Source organism: Sphaerodactylus townsendi, linkage group LG01, assembly GCF_021028975.2.
Source record: "Sphaerodactylus townsendi isolate TG3544 linkage group LG01, MPM_Stown_v2.3, whole genome shotgun sequence".
NCBI classification, from domain to species: Eukaryota; Metazoa; Chordata; class Lepidosauria; order Squamata; family Sphaerodactylidae; genus Sphaerodactylus; species Sphaerodactylus townsendi.
The window spans coordinates 10795887-10821766 of NC_059425.1; the positions used below are offsets into that span (position 1 = coordinate 10795887).

Sequence of the window (25880 nt, forward strand, 5' to 3'; positions counted from 1 at the left end):
GCAGGCGCGAGCCCAGGAAGCCGAGCACACAGGGCGCAGGCGCAGTGGAGAGGGCTGGGCGGCCTCACCCCCCTAAGCGGCAGGGGCGTGGCGAGCTGGGCGGAAAGCGATGTGTTGCAACGGACACCTTTTCGGATCCTCCCCGCGCTTGCATACAGAAAGGAGGAGGGAGCTACTTGAGCCCGGCGAGGGAGGGTCTTGCATCCTCAGCCCCCCCGAGTCTGGCTGTGGCGCCTGGACATGAATACCGCTCCTTGCAGTGCAATGCAAACCCCGCTCCTGCTTGGCGCCACGCCCCCTCACGGGAGGCTTCCACACTCTGCCCTTGCAAACCTTTCTGGGCGCGGGCTCAACTCCCCCGTCCCAGCAATGGACGCTTCCACAACCTGGTCGATCCGCCCCCTTTTGGAAGAGCACGGTCGCCCACAGCAACGCCCCGCCCTTCAGATCAAAAACTGATCAAACGCGGACGCTCCTCGCTTAGTTATTGGTCCGTGTCTGTACGCGCGCTCGCAAGCCCACCAATGGGAAGGCCGGCGAAGCGCGAGGCTTCGCCCCTCTCTGCCAGCCAATCAGTATAGAGCTGAGGCGCTACGCAGCCAATGGAAAGGAAAGAGGTGGCGCGAAGGCGGGGTGCAAGATGGCGGCGGCTACTCCCCCCTGCTCCCCTCCAATGTGATGCTACAGCCTGGGCCCGAGGCAAAAATACCGGGTAACCGGCAGCTTCGCCTCCCGCTTAATGGTTTCCGGTCCCTTCTACTTCCCCATTGCCTGAAAATTGAGACCTGTTTTGTAACCCGCCAGCCGCCATTATGGTTTTCCCGGGCTCACGCAGCACAAAATTGTTACAGCGCATGCTCAAGAAGTGGGGGGGGAAGAGAACGGCTTGAGATAAGGTGCGCATGCGCGTAATATAAGAGTCCGGCTGATGGAAGGGCGCGCAGTTTGGCGGGCTTGTGTTAGCTGAGCTTACTGCGCAAGCGCTAAAATGAGATGTAGCTGTGCGCATGCGCGAGTAGCGGTTTCCTATTTGATATGGATGTGAGTGTATATTTGTATGTACATATATGAATGTGTATGTATGTATGTACATAGATATGAATATGTGTGTGTATGGATATATGATATGTGTACACATACATATATATACACACACATATATATACATATATACACACATATATTGTAAAAAAATAAACACACACATATATACACATACATACATACACACATACATATGTATACAAAATCCAGGTATGGTCCCAGAACCCTTTGCGCCCAGTTGGCCATACTCCAGTGGTGGGATGCAGCTGGTTCACACCACTTCGGGAGAACCGTTTGTTTTCCGGGCCGTGTGGCCGTGGTCTGGTGGATCTTGTTGCTAACGTTTCGCCTGCATCTGTGGCTGGCACCTTCAGAGGTGTATCACAAAGGAAAGTCTGTTTCACACTGTGTCCAGTGAGAAGGGAATGTTTTAGTGGGGTATAATTTTTCATGTCCTCAGGTGGGGAACCAATCAGTGAGTGTTTGGGTGGAACTTGCTATGCAAAGGTGTGGTTCATAGTATAGTATTTTAGGTGGGTTTTTTTTTTTTTTGAAGATGCCAGCCACAGTTGCAGGCGAAACATTAGCAACAAGATCCACCAGACCACAGCCCAGAAGACACACCACAACCAGTTGTTAAATTATTTGAATCCCACCACTGCCTTACTCCCAGCATTCTAAGCGACTTTGGGGTCTTTTTGGATTCTCCCAGGATCCAGCAGGAGTGTTAGAGCGCATGAGAGGCTCCTGTGGTTTTTCCTACCAGAGAAGTCAAGATTTTTCGGAAAACATGTCGGGCTGTGGGGGGAGGATTGCGGTCCTTTTGCTGCTTCGGAGCCCATACTGGCCATCCCAGATCAATAAAAGCTCCATTTCTTAGCAGCTTTTAAAAGTCTGCCACTCTGTTGACAAGACCTGAGCGAGACTACAAATGAGAAGGTGTTTTGGAGGCCGGCTTGCCAGGGACTGGCCTGGCTCCCTGGAGTCTGATGGGACCTGCTATTTGCTGGCTTGGCTTTGTAACTAGTGACTCACCTTCCTCAGTCATCATACACCTTATCGACCATTTCCTGGGACTAAGGGGGAGTCTTTCGCAGGCTCAAGATTCCATAATTCTCTCTCTCTTCCTTGTCTGTTGCAAATTGTTTTGAGAAAGGTGGGAGGGGGGATGTCAATGGGAAGATATTCTGATATGCCAGGGACAGGCGCCAGAGCCCCCATTCCTGGGGTCCTGACGCGGTTCAATAAAGCACTTGATAACCTTCATGAGTCCTGGGTCATCCCTCTTCTCTTTTTTTGAAGGCTGGGATAACATTGACGCTCCTCTAGCCTCCTGTCCTCCAAGAGGTCTTCAAGATTACAGATAACTCTGCCTTTTTCGAGCATTCCTGCGTGCATACAGTCTGAATCGTGGAGGGAATTGTATGTATCCAATGCAGCCAGATGCTTCTCAAAAACTTGTCGATGTCAGCCCAGAAGCCGTGGCTTGCCTACTGCCATTTCTAGACGAGCCTGTCCTCCTTTTTCCAGGGATTTCCTTCCTCTTCTCCTAGCATTATTGTCTTTTTCAGGGACTTATCTTCGCACGTGACCAAAGTACAATAGCCTCAGTTTAGTATTTTAGGCTCTAGGGAGAATTCAAGCTTGATTTGGCCTAAAACCCATATTATTCGTATTTTAAGCACCCTAACCCACAGGAGGGCCGCGAGTTTGACACCTGTGCTCTAACCCCTACATCACACCAGCCTTACGAAGTTAGGCAACACAGCAGGCTGGGCAATGCCGGAAGAGAAAGAAGAGTTTGGATTTATACCCTACCTTTCTCTAGTGTAAGGAGACTCAAGGTGGCTTGCAAGCACCTTTCCCTTCCTCTCCCCACAACAGACACCAGTTGGCGTGCCCCGCCCTGCCGCAAGCTAGACACTAATTATTGCAATCACATCCTAAATCCTTGTGGACGAAGGCAGGAGCAGTGCAGGACCAAAGAGCATACTTCTGCCTTATAGTGAAAAGTCAAAATAAAAGCCAGGAATGGATGGTCTCTCAGCAGCAGGGGCGTAACACCCACGGGGACAGGTGGGTCAAATGCCCCGGGCGCGCCAAAATCGCACCCCCGGCCCACTCCTCTCCCACGCCGACCCAGGGGTCATTTGACATCCCCTGTCCCTGTGGGCAGTACGTGGTGCCTATCTGAGCCACCCCTTTCCCTCCCCAGGCCCTTGTGGGTGGGGCTTGGAGCCAGCCTGCCGCTGCAGTGTCCATCCAAGCCGCCCCTGTCAGAACATGTGTTTAGATGAGCAAAATCTAAATGACAGCTGGACCCTCCTTCTAGCAGGTGCCGTGTGCATAATTAGGACTCACAACATGTACCGCGTGCAAAACCTGATAAGGTAAGGGCACCTGATTGGTACCACATTTGTATATAGATAGCACAGACAACAGAGTGATGTGTGCCTGCAAACACCTGTGGTCTGGCGAAGCACTTGGTCAGTAGATAGCAATGAATAGAACTGCACTGGTGACTGTGTGTCTGTCAGTTCTTGTCTACATTGCGTCCTGCAAGGTGGTCTACTCCGAGTAAATCCACTGCTTCAACAACCCCCCCCTTGCGTGGGGGGGGCACAGGGCCGGGGGGGAGGGGCACACATGGAGCAGGTGTTCTCCCCGGGTGCCATTTCCCCGATACACCTCTGCTCAGCAAAGCTGCATTTCGGTGCGTCAGCTGAAATACCTACTGCAGGTTTGGCAAATGCCGCAGTCAGCAGCAGCTCCGGCAGGCAGAGGTCTCTTCCGCCCCTGACACCTGCAGTTGTTTTAATGACAGGTGACCCCCCTCTATCCCTGAGGTAGGCTCCTCCCATGGGAAAAAAAATCCAAACTTCACATACACATCAGTGCTATCAGTCACAGACCAGGAAAGGGATTTGGGCGTCTTAGTTGATAGTTCCATGGGAATGTCAACTCAATGCATGGCAGCTGTGAAAAAGGCAAACTCTATGCTGGGGATCATTAGAAAAGGAATTGATAATAAAACTGCAAAGATTGTCATGCCCTTATATAAAGCCGTGGTGCGACCGCACTTGGAGTCCTGTGTTCAGTTCTGGTCGCCACATCTCAAAAAGGATATTGAAGAGATAGAAAAAGTGCAGAGAAGGGCAACGAGGATGATTGAGGGACTGGAGCACCTTCCCTATGAGGAGAGGCTGCAGCGTTTGGGACTCTTTAGTTTGGAGAGGAGACGTCTGAGGGGGGATAGGATTGAAGTCTATAAAGTTATGCATGGGGTAGAAAATGTTGACAGAGAGAAATGTTTCTCTCTCTCTCTCTCACAATACTAGAACCAGGGGGCATCCATTGAAAATGCTGGGGGAAAGAATTAGGACTAATAAAAGTAAACACTTCTTCACACAACGTGTGATTGGTGTTTGGAATATGCTGCCCCAGGAGGTGGTGATGGCCACTCACCTGGATAGCTTTAAAAAGGGCTTGGACAGATTTATGGAGGAGAAGTCGATTTATGGCTACCAATCTTTATCCTCTTTGATCTGAGATTGCAAATGCCTTAACAGTCCAGGTGCTCGGGAGCAACAGCCGCGGAAGGCCATTGCTTTCACCTCCTGCAGGTGAGCTCCCAAAGGCACCTGGTGGGCCACTGCGAGTAGCAGAGCGCTGGACTAGATGGACTCTGGTCTGATCCAGCTGGCTTGGTTCTTATGTTCTTATGGAACTAGGATGGTACCTCACGCAGTCTCCCCCCACAGCTCCTGCCCAAGGTGACGCACGCAACCAAAAGGAGGGGGAGAAACATTTGTGACTTCTTACAAAAAAAAGTTTATTCTGTAAATGTAGGATGCGGGCTAAATCCCCAGCTCCTATTCCACTGTACATTTCCCATGCCGGGAGCTGCTGCCTCCCGCCCGCCCGAGCCCGCAGCTCCGCCCGCCTCCAGTGTCCTCCCCTCTCCCCTTGCGTGCTTGCCTCGTGTCCAATCCCCATTTACGGAACCTGGGAGGACAGCCAATGGGGGCTGCCTTTCGTTAGTGACCCGCGGAGCCGGAAAAGGAAACAAGGCACAACTGGAAAATAGGTCTCTGCTTTCCAGGGCCTCGAAACCGAATTCTGTCCAGAGAGCAGGATAGCAGTTGCACACACACATCGAGATCCACAGAGTGGTTGAGTCCAAAAAGGCCCGAGGGGTGTTTTTTTATGCGCGTGTGGCTTTCACCTATGACAAATATTTCTTTTAATTGTGTGCATCTTATGGTGAGGAACTCGAGAGGGGTTGGGGGGGGGGGCTCATCCGAGGTTTCAGCCACGTTCTTGCTCACAACGTTAAAACACGGCAAAAATGCTGAAATGGGTTCGCGGGTAGGGAGTCTTCAGTCTGTGGATTCCAACACCGACTCGCTCAGAGCCAGGTCCCAGTAGTGCTCCGCACCGTGTTTTTTAAAGTGTTCTCGGGCCATGTTTTCGGTGGGGCACTGCTTGAATTTCATGTCGCCGAAACTGCGCTCCTTTGCTGTACCCTGAAAGCGTGAAGGAGAGAAGCAGGACAGAATGAGAGAGGGGCAGCGAAAGTTTCATGGTCTTTTCATCTCCTGCAGAGGCCATTTAAAAAAGAAATTAGACCAGTGATAGAACGGAGGCGAGCTCCTTTATAATAATAATAATAAGCATTTTATTGTCATTGTGCATGCACAACGAAATTTACAGCAGCATTCCTCGATGCACACGATTCCAGACTCATACCCCATCCTCACTTTCCCCTTCCTCCACCCATCCCTACACAGCCCCAAACACATCGACACGAAGCCACGGAGTTTAGCATAGCCACAGCTCTAGAGTAGAAGCTGTCTCTAAGCCTCTTTGTCCTAGTTTTGATAGACCTGTATCGTCTAAGCGAGTGTCTTAACCTACTGCATCTGTGTATGGTTCTCCAGTTGCACAGTGGCAGATAGGAAGGTGCTCCAAAGGGTGATCACTACTGCACAGAAGATTATCGGCTGCCCTCTCCCCTCCTTGGAAGAACTCTATAATTCCCGAAGCCTAAAGAAAGCCCAAAATATTCTGAGAGACCCGTCTCATCCAGCACACTCTCTTTTTGAACTGTGACCATCCGGCAGACGATACAGGTCTACTCTAGAGCTGTGGCGATGCTGAACTCCGTGGCTTCGTGTTGATGTGTTTGGGGCTGTGTCGGGATGGGTGGAGGAAGGGGAAAGGGAGGATGGGGTATGAGTCTGAAATTGTGTGCATCGAGGAATGCTGCTGTAAATTTTCGTTGTGCGTGCACAGTGACAATAAAATGCTTATGCTTATTTAAAGCATTTATTAGCTTGCTTTTCTCCCCAACAAGAGCTCAAAACAGCTTATAATACAGACTGGCCCACAGTGTTCTTGTAAGGATAAAATCGGAAAGGGAACAATCATGTACACCAGCCTGAGCACCTTTCAGGAAAGGCGGGATAAGGAAGTACTCATCATGCTGAGCGGGGCATGATGGGGCCGGGCATTCGGGGGCCGGGCATTCCTGAGCGGGGCTGTGGCAAGGACGCAGCCGCTGCACCAGTCCTTGGGCGGGAAACGAATGCACGCAGGCGCAGGCTGTCACGCACACCGGTGCACCTCCTGCTAGACTGCTTCAAGCTCTGTGCGCTACTGCTGAGAGGAGGGATGTAACTAAGGCAAAAATCACGTGGCAAAATTACCAATTAGTAACCCCCTCTAGGCACACACAAATAATTAGTAACCCACTCTCGGTAACCTGTGAGAACCTGCTGGATCCCACCTCTGGTCCAGGATTCAAAACCCCAAACAGTCACACAGGATCGGCAAGCTGACTTACCTCCCAAACGAGAGAACATTTGTTCGTCTTTTTCACAGACTCCTCGTCAGATTCATCATCATCTGATCACAAAAATGAGGGGGGAAAGGACAGGATTAATGCTGGAAACCGTTAACTTGAATCGTTTCGTGCGACCAAAGAGCTGTCTCTCCAGAGTTCAGCATATTAAAAATTGGTGTTATCTGGGATGAAACTCGTGGCCCTGTCCTTCCAAATGGTGGCAGCTTCTCCAATGGCGGGAACCTCCCGTGTAATAGTGTCATGCTGGGGAAAGCATTTTTGCACCATGAGCAAAAGGTGTGGGTTTTGACTTTTAAGGCATTGCGCGGCCTGGGACCTTTCGTACCTTCGGGACCGCATCACCCGTATGTCCCCACTCGGCCTCTGCGATCAGCAGAGGCCAATCTGCTGGTGATCCCCGGCCCCTCAATGATGCGGCTGGCCTCCACACGGGCCAGGACTTTTACAGCACTGGCCCCGGCCTGGTGGAACACCCTTCCTCCAACTGGGTGAGTTCCGCAGGGCCTGTAAGACTGTGCTGTTCCACCGGGCCTTTTGAGTGTCTGGCCGCTGATATGGTGCCCCCTTACTGCTCCTTGCTTTGGGGCTGTTACATCAGGATCCCCTCATACTGAGGGGCCCGCTGTCCCCCCTTTTTGGGGGTAGGTTTTAAATTGGGGTTTGGATGCCCTGTCTATTTATGTATTAACTGTTTTCGCTGTTTTTATGAGTTTTAAGTTATTTTATTGATGATATGGGACGGAGCCTATTTATTTATATTTTATGTATGACTTGCTCCTGCCTGACGTTGAATTGAATTGTGTTGTTCACTGCCCGGAGCCCTTTGGGGATCGGGCGGTATAAAAATTGAATCAATCAATCAATCAATCAATCAAGGAATCATGTGATCCAACCCTCTGTTCAGCAGGAACCTCCACCCAGTCCCAAGGTCAACAATCCATGCCCTACAACAGGGGTCTGCAACCTGTGGCTCTCCAGATGTTCATGGACTACAATTCCCAATTGGCCATGCTGGCAGGGGCTGATGGGAATTGTAGTCCGTGAACTTCTGGAGAGCCACAGGTTGCAGACCCCTGCCCTACGAGGTTAGACTTAGGGAGCTGGGGATGTTTAGTCTGGTGAAGAGAAGGTTAAGAGGTGACATGATAGCCATATTTGAAGGGACGTCATGTTGGAGAGGGAGCAAGCTTGTTTTCTGCTGCTCCAGAGACCAGGACCAGGAGTCATGGGTTCAAGGTGAAGGAAAAGAGAGTCCAGCTAAACATCAGAAAAACTTTCTGACAGCAAGAGCTGTTCAACAGTGGAATGCACTCCCTTGGAGTGTGATGGAGTCTCCTTCTTTGGAGGTTTCCAAACAGAGGCTGGATGGCCATTGTCAGGAGTGATTTGATTGTGTGTTCCTGCATTGCAGGGGGTTGGACATGAGGGCTTTTGGGGTATCTTCCAACTCTAGGATTCTATCCCACAAGGTTCCCCCAAAAGAAGCCATCTTGATTTAGGGGGAGATCTTTCAGTCTTCTTCGGCACAAGTCTTCATCTGAAACTGTGAAGCCCCCAAAGCCCCAGGCCCGTGTGCAAAGCAGGCCTCTGAGAATGAAAATTTACCATGCAGACGTGAGGCCTACACGGATGACTCTGCCGAAGCCAGGGACACATTTGGCAAATGATACAGAAGTCCCACAGGGACTCCTCTTCTGCAGAGTGAGCACAAGAAGAAGAAGAGTTGGATTTATATCCCCCCTTTCTCTCCTGTGAGGAGACTCAAAGGGGCTTACGAACTCCTTTCCCTTCCCCCCCTCACAACAGGTGGGTGGGGCTGAGAGGGCTCCGAAGAACTGTGACTTGCCCAAGGTCACCCAGCGGGCATGTGTTGGAGTGCACAAGCTAATCTAGTTCATCAGATAAGCCTCCATAATTCAAGTGGCAGAGCGGGGAATCAAACCCAGTTCTCCTGATTATAGAGTGCACCTGCTCTTAACCACTATGCCACTGCTGCTCACCAAGACGCCCTTGATCTGGCTGGGCCTGTTTTCTTACCATCTCCCTTTGTATTTGATGTCTGCTCATCCCATTTTATTCGATGTAGCATAAGCCGTTTGAATTTCTTCTGTGCTTTGGGGCCTACAGGGTGGGAGGGAGGAAAAGTCAGAAGGGATCCATTTTAATTCTGAAACGTATGCTCACAAACGAAGTCAAGTGGTTTCACAGGGCTCTTCTCACAAAACACAGCCAAAGTCAGTAAGGTCAAGACCAAAAGAAACCAGTTTCTACAGTCAGCTCCTCAAGAGTTCACTAGAGATTTGAAAGAGGACAAAATGCAACTTCTGTGATAAAACTATTCTTTTTGGGAATCGGTGAAATGTTTTTAAGACAAAGCTGTACGCAGTTAAAACACACAGCAGGAGGATTGTTATTTTAAGCTGTCTACAACATCAGGGAATAATTCCCATGTCTACTGCTATAATCTGCAACACAGCACTGAAGAATGCAGCATTTTTGGTGCTATGAACGCTATATCTAGGTTTGTTGCTAGAGCTCTTGCAGCTGTACGAGACTCTGTTCAGGTCATAGAATATCTGAAGATGCCAGCCACAGATGCAGGCGAAACGTCAGGAGAGAATGCTGCTAGAACACGGCCATACAGCCCGGAAGCCACACAGCACCCAAGAGATTCCGGCTGTGAAAGCCTTTGACAATTCATAGAATTTTGTTCACTGTAAATTTTGTGTTCCGCTTTCAAATTATAATTTTGGCCCTGCCAAATGGCAATAAAATAAAATAAAATGGGAAAACACATAAGCGGTACACAACACAGCAGTTGCCAGTTTTCCTTACAATCTTATTGGGAATATTTGCAATACTAATTGCAGGAATCTACGCCTATTTAGACGTTGAATTTCATATTTGTAACATTAGCTACATTAACGATAGCCATTATTTTACTAATGTAGCATAAAGCATAACACTGATTGGGATGATGTGTGGTTTCCGGGCTGTCTGGCCGTGTTCTAGCAGCATTCTCTCCTGATGTTTCGCCTGCATCTGTGGCTGGCATCTTCAGATCCATCTATCAGATCCTCTGAAGATGCCAGCCACAGACGCAGGCGAAACGTCAGGAGAGGATGCTGCTAGAACACGACCATACAGCCCAGAAACCACACAGCACCCCAGTGATTCCGGCCATGAAAGCCTTCGACAATACATAACACTGATTCTTGCACGGGGGTTTGAATCGTGCAAGAGCCATTTCATTTCATGAGTTTTGTATTGAATTGTTTCTACCCTATGCATATTTAAAGTCTCTTTTAACGTTTTTGAGAGTTCACTACCCTGGGGGCAATAAGCTGGGTGGAAAAACGGAATAAAAATATTTTAAATAAATACATAAGTATTGTATGTATTTTTCAAAAATACAAGCTCGGGTGGGGAGAGGACCGAGTCCCGCCCCAATGTTTTCATAATTCCAGAAAACGTTGCCCCACTTGATGAGAACTTCTGAGGGAAAATAAGACAGCATGACAGACACTCCCCGGCCCCCGGCCCCACAAAAGCACATGCGAGCCTCTCCTCACCTCCTTCTACCACCACCACGTTAACATCTTTGTGCAAAATGACGACACCTGTGAGGTACAGCTGTCCGGCATTGGCTTCGATCTTGAACTTCTTGGCAGGATTGCTTAGGTTTCGGACCCTGGGGGGGACAAAAGAAAGAGGCTCAGGCCAGTGGTGGGATCCAAAAAATTTAGTAACAGGTTCCCATGGTGGTGGGATTCAAACAGTGGCGTAGCGCCAATGGGGCTGGGCGGGGCACGACAGGGGCGTGACCGGGCATTCCGGGGGTGGGGCATTAATAATTTCTCTGTTACTGTAAAAAACTCTTACTGTAAAAAAAAGTTCCTCATTTCCAGCTGGTATCTTTCTGTCCATAATTTAAACTCATTACAGCAAGTCCTATCGTCTACTGCCAACAGAAACAACTACTTCTCCTCTAACTGACTGCCTGTCAAATACGTAATACTTTCAAATATTTAATTTTGTTTCTAGAAATCAAAAGAAGGATACTTTCCTCAAACAAGGAACTTTACCATATTGCTAAAACATGTTTTTAAAACAGCCCAACAGGGAGAATTATCCCGTTTTCTACCTTCGCTAACCAGCCACATAGGAAACAACAGGACTTTATGATTTTTGGACCTAATGGAATTTCTAACGGAAAAGCAGACCCAGTTAGTAACCCACTCTCGGTGCACACAAATAATTAGTAACCCACTCTCGGGAACTGGCGAGAACCTGCTGGATCCCACCTCTGGCTCAGGCCCACAACGAGTCCCGGGGGGGAAACTGCTTGGCTGGAGGGGTGCAGGGGGAGACGCTCACCTGTAGACAGATATGTGAACTCCCTGAGAGATATCTTCCTTCAGCCTTTTCACCTGCTTGGCTTTCCTCTGGGCGACAGTCAGTTTCCGTGCTGCGTTGGCCTCTTCGTGAGCTCTGCGGAGAAAGAGGGGGTCGTGCAGTTTCTACCCGGCAGCGTGTCAAGTTCCCTAGCTGAGCGCCAGCCCCTAAACAAGCACATCTGCACCTGGCCCTTCCTGTTTTCCCATGTCACAGAAGAAGAAGAAGAAGAAGGAGGAGGAGGAGGAGGACGAGGACGAGGACGAGGACGAGGACGAGGAGAGGAGTTTGGATTTATATCCCCCCTTTCTCTCCTGCAGGACACTCAAAGGGGCTGACAATCTCCTTGCCCTTCCCCTCTCACAACAAACACCCTGTGAGGTGGGTGGGGCTGAGAGAGCTCCGAGAAGCTGTGACTAGCCCAAGGTCACCCAGCTGGCGTGTGTGGGAGTGCACAGGCTAATCTGAATTCCCCAGATAAGCCTCCACAGCTCAGGTGGCAGAGCTGGGAATCAAACCCGGTTCCTCCAGATAGGATACACGAGCTCTTAACCTCCTACGCCACTGCTGCTCCAGAGACAGCCACTGCCCAAGGTCCAGCCAGCAGCAGAGTGAGGACATGTCTCTCCACTCCCCCTAACTGCTACACCACACTACCTTCCCTCTGAGCCCCAAAGGAGAGGCAGGATACCACTGGGATACAAGCAAAAGATAAGCAGACGCTAAGAGCAGCCGGAACCTAAAGGCAGCTTATTAAAAAAGACCGAGAAGCCGCAAATCTACGCCGGAGTGCCTACTTCTGCCTCTTTGCCATCTGGGCTCGGACGTGGGCTTCCACTTTGGTCGGGTCCTGGACCGCTTCCGTCCCCAGAACGCGCATCAGGTTTGAGATCCGCACTGCAAGGGAGGAACGACAATGCTCAGCGCAGCCATTGGAGGGGAAAGGGAGAGATCTTGTACCGAGAGGTAAAGCGGTATCAACTTCTCAAATCAAAAATTTACTCAATAGGTTTATTGCTTGAAGATCTCTGTATGTTGACACCCAGAGAGATTTTCCGAACCTTAAAAAGTAGACTTCTAGAACAGGAATATCATATCTTTTTGGGGCAAGCAAATAAATCATGCTCACCCCTCTCTGTCGGAATAATACCGGAACAGGGGCACATAGCCACATATCTTGATTTATTAACTGAACCCCAACAGAGATGGATTATCACAAGGGCCAGATCCAATACCTTCCCATCGGCTATTACAAAGGGTCGTTACTTATCCATCCCTCTCCAGGATCGGGTTTGTCCACACTGTAAAAATCAAGTGGAGACTCTTGCTCACATTTTTCTTGACTGTCCGAGATATGTGGGCATTAGGAATTTCTCTCCCAGGCTGGCCTAGACAAATCTGAACCTGACTCTGACTGTTCTGTTGTGGAGCTTCTGTTAAACAACACAGATGTCGTGCTCTTGGAAAAAGTAGCAAAATTTCTTTTACAAGTGACAGAACTTTCTAAGTAATGTATACTGCTATATACAGTCTTCCTGTCTGCGCTTTGAATGTACTCCTGATTTGTATTTTAAAAATACAATGGCAACGCTCTAGAACCTATTTTTAAATGCCAAATAAAGGTTGTTGTTGAAAAAAATAGGTAAAGCGGAGCACAGGGATTTTAGATCAATAAATCAAGGGCAGCTCTTTCGTCTGGACAAGCTGCTAACCCTCCTACCTTTTGGTTCCGGAGGGGGCATGAGGCCCAGCCTCACTTTCTCCTGCAGCTCCTTCTGGGCTTCCCGCCGGGTCTGACGCCGTAATTTCTTCTGCTCTTTTTTGGTGAGATACACTCCCAAGGTGACTGGTGTGTCGCTGTCCACTGGAACAAGGAAGACAAGAATAAGCAGACCCCAAGAGCAGCTGGAGCCTAGAGGCAGCTTATCAGAAAGACTGAGAAGCCGCAAATCTACACCGGAGCGCCTACTTCTAGTGCCAAAAGCACGAGTCAGATGTAGAGGCCCTGCACAGATCTCTCTCCCACCCACACCCCTTGTCTGAATAAGTGCTGGATAAAAGCAATAAGACTGAATAACACCAGTCTTTGACCTGTCGTGTAAACATAAATTTGCGCTCCCAAATAGTTCTCATGTGGTCTGTGTAGCAGTGTGTACAGGCTTCTCTCGCTAGCCCCTCGCTGCCCGATGAGTTTGTCTTTCTTTGTGTTATCCTCTGATTTTAAGATGGAGGTTGATTGTTTTATTGGTTGGACACCGCCCAGAGACCTTTGGGGATGGGGCGGTTTATTAAATCTGATAAAATAAATAAATAAATAAATAAATAAATTTATTATCATATTTATATACCGCCCCATCCCCTAAGGCAGACCTGGGCATTATACGGCCCGGGGGCCACATCCGGCCCGCCGGATGACCCTGACTGGCCCCCCTGCCGTGCTGGGGAGCGAGGCGTCTTTGAAAGCCCCGCAGAAGCCGGTTGCCTTGGCTGCCGGCTTCTGCGGGGCTTTCAAAAGCGCCTTGCCCCCCCTGCCTTTTGGCCCGGCCCTCCACAATATTTTCTGTTTCTTATGCGGCCCCATGGAAAAAATAATTGCCCACCCCTGCCCTAAGGGCTCTGGGCGGTGAACAACAAAATAATGTTACATAAACAACAATAGCAATAAATAAATAATATAGGCTCATTGAGCCATAACATCATGAAAATGTAAAATTACAGCGTTCCACATAAATCACTTGGCGTCCAGCATTAAAACTATCAATAAAACCCTCCCAAAGAGGGGGATGGTAGATCCAGATATCACAAGCTCCCAGAACGTTAAAAGGGAGGGACAAAATTAATAAGTGTGTGTCCCTGACCCAAAGACACCAACGATAGATTAGCCCTAAGCAGCAAACTCTCTGTGGCTGCCAAAGGAGACTTTTTAACCTCAGTCGACCTGGCTGCTGTGGGTTTTCTGGACTGTAGGGCCGTGGTCTGGTAGTGTCAGCTCCTAACGTTTCTCCTGCATCTACGGCTGGCCCGGAAAACTCACAACAGGCGGTTGATTCCAGCCTTCTGCAAGACATCTTAGCCAATCTGTTCGCTGCAGCAGCTGCTTCCTTGAAGGAGACCATGCAGCACAGACTGCGACTTCTAGACTTGGCAGCCCTGAGACCCCTGGTGACAGGAAGCCAGTGGGGAAGGGGGGGGGAAGAGACCGGGCCTCTGCGCTGTCCAACAAGCACCCTATGCCGCAAGAGCCTCCTGCTCCCCCCCCCTCCCTGCCCGCCCCCTGGACACTCCGTTCAGCTCCCTAGAGTGCCCGGTAAGGAACCCAACAACAGAATCTCACCTGGAGGATTTAACTGAGCCGGGTGCTCCACTAGGTTTGTGATGCCAAAATAGTCCTCTCTTTTAAACGAATCTGCTTCTTTTCTAAAAAAAACACAAGAGAGCAGAAAATGGTTGCCTCAGAGCCTGCCCCTCTCAGAGCAGCAGTGGCGTAGTGGCTAAGAGCAGGTGCACTCTAGTCTGGAGAACCGGGTTCGATTCCCCGCTCTGCCGCTTGAGCTGCGGAGGCTTATCTGGGGAACTAGATAAGCCTGTGCACTCCAACATATGCCAGCTGGGTGACCTTGAGCTAGTCACAGTTCTTCGGAGCTCTCTCAGCCCCACCCACCTCACAGGGTGTTTGTTGAGGGGAGGGCAGAAAAAGGAGAGTGTAAGCCCCTTTGAGTCTCCTTAAAGGAGAGAAAAGAGGGGGGGAATATAAATCCAAACTCTTCTTCTTTCTCTTTGACAAGCTTCTGCCAGACGGAGCGACTGGAGGACGACGTCAGCACAGGATCTGCTTCCCTCCCCCCAGTTATTATTATTATTTATTATATTTATAAACCGCCCTCCCCCGAAGGGCTCAGGGCGGCGAACAAACAGATAGAGCACAAATAAAATCAATTTTTAAATAGTTATTAAATATGGCTCTATATGTTAAAATTCCAATCTTATTAAAATGCAGCATCTATCAAAATTACCGATGGCGTCCTACTCGTAGTCCCCTAAGAAAAGAGTGGGGGGAGGAAAGAAGAGGGAGGTGGAACGGCAGGGTCCACAGATTTTAGAAAGGGGGGGCTCAGCAGCGGCCGGTCTCCCCAAAGGCCCGGTGGAACAGCTCCGTCTTGCAGGCCCTGCGAAATTCATTAAGATCCCGCAGGGCCCGCGTAGCTGGAGGTAGAGCGTTCCACCAGGCAGGGGCCAGAGCTGTAAAAGCTCTGGCCCGGGTGGAGGCCAGCCGCATCATTGAGGGGCCAGGGATCACCAGTAAATTTGCCTCTGCTGAGCGCAGAGGCCCCTGAGAACTACTGCCTGGGAGCGGGAAAATATTCACAGGCCGATTCCTTCCAGGTGTCTGAATCAACCACCTGCTCCAGCCAAATGCAGAATGAAGACTTAAATCACACACACACACACACACACACCACACACCACACACGCACACCACACACGCACACCACACACACACAACACACACACGGCAAAAGCCTGGGAAAGGCACAGCAACGTACATGTCTAGGCCGTTGGGGATGATGTAGGAGTCCCACCATTCCACCTCGGGGACTTCGCCCTCCTTCAGCTCCTTCTTGGGAGTAATCAGGGCCAGTTTGGTGGAGGTGTGAATGCCAGTCTTCTTGGCCGCTTGAGAGATCTCGGCCTGGAGTTTCTCCAGCTGAGCCTGACAACAAAACGGCAGCGTTGGCTGAGAGGCACACAGGAAGTCTGACGTACTTGGAAAAGCAAACCGCCAGTGCGGGGAAAGGCCCATGGGACCAGGATCCGGGAGAAGACCCCAGCCCAAATCTCCACGCTGCCACGGAAGCTCCTACCGCAGTGGTGGCGAACCTATGGCACAGGTGCCAGACATGGCACTCAGAGCCCTCTCTGTGGGCACAGGCAAACAGAATCACCCCCACACATCTAGGCTGGCCTGGGCCGCTGGGCTTGATTATAGCATTAAACCTAAGACCTAGTTTTGGGGAAGCAGAATAGGTAACCCTGTTAAGCGCTGTTAAACCCCACTGATTTTCATGTGAAGTACTAAAGCGCAATCCTTTACCTGGGAGTAAGCTCGGTTGCTGGCAATGGGGCTTGCTTCTGAGTAAACCCTCCTAGTGTTGTGATTCACCCATTGGAAGAGTTGCACAGTTGCTTCAAAGCAAAGCCACTGACTACCACCAAGCTTACTCCCGAGTAACGCATGCTTCGGAGCGAACCATTTTTTCGAAACTAAAACCTCAGTATTCAGGTTAAATTGCCGTGTTGGCACTTTGCGATAAATAAGTGGGTTTTGGGTTGCAATTTGGGCACTCGGTCTTGAAAAGGTTCGCCATCACTGTCCTACCGGATGCCCTTGGGCCCGGCGGCCTAACCTACTTCACGGAGTTGTTACGAACATAACATGGGAGAGAATAAGGTCAGCCGCTTTGGGGACCCCTGGGAAGAAAAGCTGGGTATAAAGCAGTGGTGGCGAACCTACGGCACGGGTGGCACTCCGAGCCCTCTCTGTGGGCACTAGCACCCAGAGTTCATCATGTGGGGGGGTGGAAAATCACCCCCACACACATATATCTAGGCTGGCCTGGGCACGATCCTTTACCTGGGAGTAAGCTTGGTTGTTGGCAATGGGGCTTGCTTCTGAGTAAACCCTCCTAGGGTTGTGATTCACCCATTCGAAGCATTGCACGGTTGCTTCACCAAGCTTATTCCAGAGTAACGCACACCTCAGTCAACCATTTTTTTCTAAGCCAAAACCTCAGAATTCAGGTTAAATTGCTGTATTGGCACTTTGTGAGAAATAATTGGGTTTTGGGTTACAATTTGGGCACTCGGTCTCGAAAAGGTTCGCTATCGCTGGTATAAAGGGAGGAAATAAATTAGAGGCAGGGGGCTGACAGCAGCCAAAGCAAAGAAAACAGTTTTTATGTAACGTAATTGTGTTTGTGCGTCGTCCCGAGCCAGTCATGGGAGGGGCGATTAACAAATCAAATCCAACAATAAATAAATCCCTGCTCACCCGCTGCCTCCGAGCCACCCCTGCCCGCCTGCCTCCCGCACACGCGCATTACCTTCGTTCGCAACCTCTGGGCGATCTTTTCGAACTTGCCCTTCTCGTGGAACTTGAAGGTCCGCTTTGGCCGCTGGGCGGGCGTGATGAAGACGCGGGAGTCGAAGTACGTGTTGGACTCCATGTCCTCGGACGGCTTCTCCTTCAGCTGCTGCTTGAACTGCTCCCTCTTGACCGCCCGGATGTTGGCCTTGAGGGTGGGCATGCGGTGGGTCAGCTCGATCTCCTTGCCCGTGGCGTCCACGGTGCGGCCCTGCTCATCCAAGATCAGGGGGGACGGCTTGGTCTGGTCCTTGAGCTCCACTTTCCTGGGCCAAGACACCCCAAACGACACCCACCCGTTCATAAGCCCACTGAACGCGCTGGGAGGGAACCAGCCGGCCTCGCAAAAGCCTGGCCCAGCTGACGACGACACCTGTGACTGCAGCACCCCGTTATCCTTTGAGACCACCACTAAGACCCGCCCCTCTACACCCCCCCTCAGTTTAATGGCTCACATTATTCTTGAGTGTCCGAGATATGTGGGCATCAGGAATTTCTCTCCCAGGCTGGCCCTAGACAAATCTGAAAGTGACTCTGACTGTTCTGTTGTGGAGCTTCTGTTAAGCAACACAGATGTCATGCTCTTGGAAAAAGTAGCAAAATTTCTTTTACAAGTGACAGAACTTTCTAAGTAATGTATACTGCTATATACAGTCTTCCTGTCTGTGCTTTGAATGTACTCTTAATTTGTATTTCAAAAATGTCTGGCAATGCTCTAGAACCTATTTTTAAATGCCAAATCAAGGTTGTTGTTGTTAATAACTGCAGCACCCCGTTAAAACAAGGGACATTTATCCCTTGAGACCACCACTAAGACCTACTGCCGATCGCATAACCCCGGTTTAATGAGTCTGGCAGTAATAGACAAAGGAACACTTCATAGTTAACGGTGGGCAGGTACACCTTGTCTCGCAGAAAGGTAGAAGCTCAATGTTGAATTAATCCTCAGCTACCTCCTGGGCCTTCTTAGCATGGAAAGGCAGAAAAAATGAAATGCAGATACAGGATGGGTGACTCCTGGCTCAACAACACTACATGCGAAAAGGATCTGGAGTCTTAGGAGACGATAAACTAAACACGAGCCAGCAGTGTGATGCGGCGGCCAAGAAAGCCAATGCGATTCTGGGCTGTAACAATAGGAGCATAGCGTCGAGATCGAGGGATGTAATTGTACCTGTCTATTCTGCATTGGTCAGACCTCACCTGGACTGGGCACCGCAATTCAAGAAGTATATTGACAAGCTGGAACGGGTCCAGAGAAGGACAACCAAAATGGTACAAGGTCTGGAGTCCATCCCCTACAAATAGAGACCGAGGGAGCTGGGGATGTATAGTCTGGAGAAACGAAGGTTAAGGAGGGTCATGATAGCTATGTTTAAATATTTGAAGGGATGCTAGGACACAGAGTGACGGATTCAAAGTGGCAGAAAAGAGACTCCACCGAAACGTGAGGAAGAACTTCCTGACAATCAGGGCTATTCAACAGTGGGATTCACTGCCTCGGAGAGTGGTGGAGTCTCCTTCTTTGAAGGTTTTTAAACAGAGGCTGGACGGCCATCTGTCGGGAGTGCTTTGACTGTGTGTTCCTGCATGGCAGGGGTTTGGACTGGATGTCCCTTGTGGTCTCTTTCAACTCTATGATTCTATGAAAAGAGGTGCTTGCCATCTTAAGCGGCTCCCATTCCCACATCCAGTGGCCGAGAGTCATTCGATTTAACTAAGTATTGTGCATAAGAACATAAGAACTAGCCTGCTGGATCAGACCAGAGTCCATCTAGTCCAGCACTCTGCTACTTGCAGTGGCCCACCAGGTGCCTTTGGGAGCTCACGTGCGGAGGTGAAAGCAATGGCCTTCTGCTGCTGCTGCTCCTGAGCACCTGGTCTGCTCAGGCATTTGCAACCTCAGATCAATGAGGATCAAGATTGGTAGCCATAGATCGACTTCTCCTCCTTAAATCTGTCCAAGCCCTTTTTAAAACTATCCAGGTTGGTGGCCATCACCACCTCCTGTGGCAGCATATTCCAAACACCCATCACACGTTGCATGAAGAAGTGTTTCCTTTTATTAGTCCCAATTCTTCCCCCCAGCATTTTCAATGGATGCCCCCTGGTTCTAGTATTGTGAGAAAGAGAGAAAAATTTCTCTCTGTCAACATTTTCTACCCCATGCATAATTGTATAGACTTCAATCCTATCCCCCCTCAGACGTCTCCTCTCCAAACTAAAGAGCCCCAAACGCTGCAGCCTCTCCTCATAAGGAAGTACTTCCTTGCGCTTTCTCCCAGAGTCACAGGTGACAGCTGCCCAAAGCCCCACTGCCACGGTGCGAGCAGCAACTGGACTCAGCGCCGGCTGCAAGGGGCAGCCATGAGTAGCTGAAGAGGGCAAGCAGGAATCCTGCCCCAAAGACCTTTGGCTAGAATTTGGCTCCGCTGCAAGGACGGAGGGAGACTTCAGCACTGCTGGCCGGTTAAAGCCTTGTTGGGTCAAACAGCATTCGTGGTCAGGGCTCAGCCGCAAAGGGCACAGCCCAGGGGTCTGGCCAGAGCTTGGACGAGAAGAAGAAGAAGAAGAGTTTGGATTTATATCCCCCCTTTCTCTCCTGCAGGAGACTCAAAGGGGCTGACAATCTCCTGGCCCTTCCCCGTCACAACAAACACCCTGTGAGGTGGGTGGGGCTGAGAGAGCTCCGAGAAGCTGTGACTAGCCCAAGGTCACCCAGCTGGCGTGTGTGGGAGTGCACAGGCTAATCTGAATTCCCCAGATAAGCCTCCACAGCTCAGGCGGCAGAGCTGGGAATCAAACCTGGTTCCTCCAGATTAGATACACGAGCTCCTAACCTCCTACGCCACTGCTGCGTCTGGGACCAAAACACGCCATAGGAACGTGCCCCTCTCTCCAAGGTCATGCAAGACTCTGTTGGACACAGAGGCAAAAAGAAGGCCACCCAGCCGGCAACATAGTCCATCAATCACGTAACGTGGCCCTTCACCTGCAATCATATGAGTACCAGTGGTAGGATCAGGGGAAGGCCTCGGCCTCTATGACTTCTTGTTGGCCCTCCAGAGGAACTGTGTGAGACCGGATGATGGGTTAGATGGACCCTCCCTAGTCTGATCCACCAGGGCTCTTCTGATGTTTTTATTAAAAGGGGATCCCACCTAAACACCAGGAAGAACGTCTTGAAGGGAAGGGCAGTTGGGCAGTGGAATATGCTGTGTGGGAGGGTGGTGGAGTCTCCTTCTTTGGAGGTTTGTAAAGAGAGGCTGGATGGCCACCTGTCAGGAGTGCTTTGATTGTGTGCTCCTGCATGGCAGGGGGTTGGACTGGATGGCCCTGGTGGTCTCTTCCAACTCTATGATTCCTTAGCCCAGAGGTCAGGATATGCACCATGGTGCCCCCCACTCTTGCTTTCTTTGCATCCCCCGGGCCCACAAGTGTCGGAAACTACCCCCCCTTTCCCGATGGCTCCTTCCGCTCCCTCGTACTCACGGTGGGGCGATGCCCATGGCGTGCAGGTTGGCCAGGCCCACCATGTTGGTGTTGCCGATGAGCCCGGGTTTCAAGGCCAGCTGGGCCTGGATCCGGGCCTGCAATTCAGCCGCCTTCCTGGCTTTCTCGATGGCGTCGTTCATGAAGGTGGCTGCTTGCGAGGGCTGGATGGTGTTGCCAATGGGCAGGCGCTCGGGCTGGGAGGCCGCCGGAGCTTTCGGCTGCGGGAAGAAGGGATGCTGAGGTCAGCTGGCTTCGGGGAAGGCGTGGCCGACCTATGGTGCTCCAGATGTCCATGGACTACAATTCCTATCAGTCCCTGCCAGCATGGCCAATTTACAAAGCTGATTCGACTATTGACTTTTTTTTAATGAGGGCGAGTTGAGCACAGGGCAATCTCCCAGCAACCACCAGATTTTGCTTGGGGAAAGATCTGGGCACTTCATCTTGGAGTAAGTAATTTTGCTTACAGCCCTTCCATGTGCACTGGAGCAACCACAGAGAAATTATGAACATCCCAGATACTGGAGGGGTCAAAGAGCACAAGGATTAGGTGGTGAGTCTTGGTTCCCAGAAAGAAAACAGCTGGGCTTCGGCAGCCGCAGCAACTCAGTAGCACGATTCAAAAAACATGTTAGAAATTGGTTTTTAATCAGCCCTTTTCTCGTGGAGCTTTGAAGCATGCTTTTAGCCAAGGTGAACTGAGTCATCATTGTAACCTCCCTCATTCTTCCCCTACTGATCCCCCTTCCCCCTTCCCAAACATGTTTTTAATTGCTGTTTATATATAAACCCACTAGCATGCCCGGCTACATGTTGCTGTGGCTGAGTCTGGTGAAGTGAAAAAGGAAGAAAAGGGGAAGCGAACGGTTCGAACATGTGTCATCGCACAATGATTGCAAGGGAGGGGAGAGGCAAGGGGCTCCTCGCTCCCCTCCCTCTCTCCCGTTCCCTTGCATGGCAACCCTGCAGGTCCCTCCCTAATGTTCCCCTTCCTCTGCTAGGGTGGGTGGGCCATGTCCAGGTGGGCTGATCCTGTCCCTTTCACTCCCTTCCCTTGCAGGTGAATTATCTAGTGTAAAACACGCTGGGAGGCATGAGCTACATTGTGTTCAAATTTCAGAGCGTTTGGTCTACAAACCCCTGGACCCTCCCTCACCTTCCTCTTCCTCCGCTAGGGAGGGTGGGCCATGTGCAGATAACCCACCCCATCCTTTTAACTCCATAAGGAAGTGGTTTTCAAGGAAGGCATGGTTGGTTCCCTTGTATCAGAGGGTGTTGCTTTGATGGCCAGCAGATGGCGCTGTTGCGGAACAGAACTGTGGCTCCAACTGTCACATGTGTGGCATGTACACAATAACTGGCACAGTTGTGACATGTACACAACAGGAGGTGTGGAAACAGTATGGAAACCTGGCCGCACGCGAATGCGACGTTGTGTGAAAATTTCAAAGCAATCGGTCCAGTAGTTTGGGAAATTATCTGTCAGCAGAAAAACGAACTGATAGATTTTATATATATAGATTTTTTAAAGATAGCTTAGTTTTAACTTTATTTATTTATTATTTTATTTATTTATTATTATATTTGTAGACCGCCCCATCCCCTAAGGGCTCTTCATTGCTTTGAGGACCCACACTGAGTGAAAGTGGTTTAAATAAGTGCAAATCTTGTGGACAGGGGCCGGATCCAGTGCTGGAGTGGAATGGGACAATTTAGCACTGCCAGGGGCGGGGTGGGGGGTCTGAGAAAGTCACCGTCCTCGGGCAGACGAAAGCCCTTGCACCCAAGGAAATACTACTTCGGCAGCCACTGAATTCAGATAAGCACTGTTCTCATGAGAAATTGTGGTACTACTGCAGAAAGCCCAATGACCAGGAAGCTTAGAAGAGGGCGGGGGCTTGAGAGGTTACACCTGGGGAGCTTGGGAGGTCATACCTGGGGGGCAGGAGGACTGATGAAGCTCAGCTGTTTCTTCCGCTCCTCAATCTGCCGCGTTGCTGCTTCCATCATTTGCTTGATCTGCAGGGATTTTTCCAGAGGTTAAATGCTTTTGAAGCCATCCCCCCTTAGCGCAGAACACATTCCCTTCACACCTGATGAACCACCGACACAGAAAGGATAGTCCCCCTCCCCCAGCCCCAGGAAAACAAAATGCTGCCTTCCCCCAAGTCTCGGCCCTTGGTGTCAAGAAGAAGTGTAGGAATAGGAGTAATTTTAGATTTATATCCAGCTTTTCTCTCCTGTGGGAGACTCAAAGGGGCTGACAATCTCCTTGCCCTTCCCCCCCCCCACAACAAACACCCTGTGAGGTGGGTGGGGCTGAGAGAGCTCCAAAGAACTGTGACTAGCCCAAAGTCACCCAGATGGAATGTGTTGGAGTACACAGGCTAATCTAGTTCCCCAGATAAGCCTCCGCAGCTCAAGTGGCAGAGCTCAAGTGGCAGAGCGGGGAATCAAACCCGGTTCTCCAGCTTAAGACTGCACCTGCTCTCATTCATTCATTCATTCATTCATTCATTCATTCATTCATTCATTCATTCATTCATTCGATTTGATAAACCGCCCTACCCCTGAAGGGCTCAGGGCGGTGTACAGCAAAACAACAACAAACACAATTAAAATAAATCAAATAATCCCAGTTAAAAATAATACAAAACCTTAAAACTATAGCAGCAGGAACCTTCAATAAATAGTTAATAGCAAGAGACGTCTGGCATCACACCCCAGTGATCAAACCCTGGGAGGGGGCCACTCTGCCCACCATCTCAGCTCTGTACAATCCCGCTTGATGGGGGGGTTCGGAGTACGACACTTGCATTTAAAGTACAGGTGCGCAGAATGTACTGTGACCTTGTTCTAGTTGCAAGCTGCCTCCAGCAGCTTCTAGAGAGGTGGCAAACCAAATTTTCTACAGAAATGAATAAAATGCCTCCCCATATGTTGACCCCCCACCACCGCAGGGACTATTTTTGCAGCTACACGTTTGACTTTTGGGGTAAACGGTCAGATCCCTGAACACTTGATCTGGACAGACTGAAATCTGCCACTTGCAAGGAGCTGACTGCTTTCCCCACGTCTCCGTCCAGGTGAGCAGGGGCCTCACCTGCAGCTTAGTCAGCATCCCTGGACTTTCGGTCGGCGGGCCAGGGATGACCTCCGGTTCTTCCTCGACTTCTTCAAAGCGCGGGATACGCCGTTTCTTGACCCCTGAGGATTCCTTCGAAATTTCAGAGTCGTCACCAAACACATCCTAGGGGAACAGAAGGGGAAAAGCTTTGGTCACAACAGCCTGGAAGGCAGTGCATTTAAAAAACACAAGCTGGCTGGCCCCCACTGAAAGGGGCACCTCTAGAGCACACCGAGCAACTGAGTTTTCAAGGATCTGATAAGACTGGCTGTCATGGGTTCTCCGTGACATTCCTCTGAAGATGAACACAAACAGGTGTGCGGCGTGGAACTAATTAACCCAGAAAATTGCGCAGCGTTTTTTGAATTCAACTATTGAACTATTCATATCATCATTAATCGAGGCTTGCATTGCCACAGCGGAGCAGCTTGTAAACAGTGACGCTTGAATTTTGCAACAGCCGAGCAGCACTCAAACTCTTTGGCAAGATTTTGCTGGCACCGCATTCTGTTACGGACTTTTGCGGCTTGCTTCCTGCTGTTTTTGATACATAGCACTGAATAAGGAATCTAGCTTCTTATGAACTATACCTCTTTATATTTAGGATTTGTGATGCATCTTAGTACATTATCATGTAAAATTGTACCAACAGTTTAAGAACTTATGTCAATAAGATACATTTGAGTTTTTGAGACTATAGTGGATTATTCATTTGACTATAATTGTTTATGCTTTCACAACCAGCCAGCCGGCGTGCTGCGCAATTTTCTGGGTTAATTAATTCCTCTGAAGATGCGAGTCATAATGGCGGGTGGAACATTAGGAGTAGAAACAACCAGACCACAGCCATCAAGAAAGCCTTCGACAATGTATGCTTGACAATATCTTCCACACACTGTTTGAAGCGAGAAGCAATGCTCAAACTTAACAGCGTTTGAAAGGGCCCGTTTATTGACCAGCACATACGACGAGAGTCCAGCAGCACGCTAAAGACCAAAAAGGTTTCCAGGGTTTGAGCTTTCCAGATCCAAAGCTCCCTTTATCAGACTCTACTGATGAAATCTTTCACCCTGGAAATTATTTCAGATCTTGCTCTTCTATTGCAGAAAAAAAAATTGGGATATTCACAACAAATGTACAGACTTAGACCAAATGTTACTACTAGATAACAGCAAACGACGAGCAAGCTTTATAAAACGTTACTAAATTCAATATTAGAAATGGAAACAGTGAAGGAGGTTATGATAAAACGGGCAAAGGATTTTGATAGAAATATACCTCTACAGGATTGGGGAAAACTCCTTCCAGGTTTTTAACAAATTTTCTTCAAGTTTAGAGCAAAGAGAACAATTTCTTACATTATTCCACAGATGGTACCCTACGCCACAACAATTAGCATCAACATATAAAAGTAATGACCCAACATGTAAGATGTAAAAAGAAGAGGAGTTTGGATTTATACCCCTGAAAGGAAACTTAAAGGGGCTCACAATCTCCTTTCCCTCCTCCCCCCCCCAAACAACAAACACTCTGTGAGGCAGGAGTGGTTGAGAGAGCTCCAAAGAACTGTGACTCATCCAAGGTCACCCAGCTGGTAGTGTTGGAGTGCACAAGCTAATCTGGTTCCCCAGATAAGTCTCCACAGCTCAAGTGGCAGAGGGAGGAATTAAACCTGATTCTCCAGATTAGAGTGCACTTGCTCTTAACCACTATGCCACTGCTGCTCCTAAGACTGTGGGTAATAAGAGTTATGGGTGATCTTTTTCATATGTGGTGGGAGTGTCCAAAGATTAGGAATTACTGGAAATGCG

At 49.7% G+C, this 25880-nt stretch overlaps 1 protein-coding gene across 2 annotated transcripts in view; it reads right to left on the reverse strand.

The window, feature by feature from the left end:
- Window positions 1-4851: 4851 nt before the first annotated feature.
- The window catches only part of PRPF3 (pre-mRNA processing factor 3), a 34358-nt gene continuing 13329 nt past the window's right edge, over window positions 4852-25880 (reverse strand). Inside the window, exons 4-16 of one of the 2 annotated variants that reach the window (XM_048510878.1) lie at window positions 24046-24192; window positions 22878-22961; window positions 20940-21160; window positions 17407-17713; window positions 15850-16016; window positions 14640-14722; window positions 13026-13169; window positions 12103-12202; window positions 11288-11401; window positions 10483-10601; window positions 8948-9031; window positions 6890-6951; window positions 4852-5570 (exon numbers count right to left, since the gene is read on the reverse strand). In XM_048510878.1, the coding sequence (XP_048366835.1) occupies window positions 5424-5570; window positions 6890-6951; window positions 8948-9031; window positions 10483-10601; window positions 11288-11401; window positions 12103-12202; window positions 13026-13169; window positions 14640-14722; window positions 15850-16016; window positions 17407-17713; window positions 20940-21160; window positions 22878-22961; window positions 24046-24192 (1779 nt within the window). In that variant the 3' untranslated portion in view covers window positions 4852-5423. Of the gene's footprint in view, window positions 5571-6889; window positions 6952-8947; window positions 9032-10482; window positions 10602-11287; window positions 11402-12102; window positions 12203-13025; window positions 13170-14639; window positions 14723-15849; window positions 16017-17406; window positions 17720-20939; window positions 21161-22877; window positions 22962-24045; window positions 24193-25880 lie in introns of both variants that reach the window. The other variant, XM_048510869.1, reaches the window with a different exon arrangement.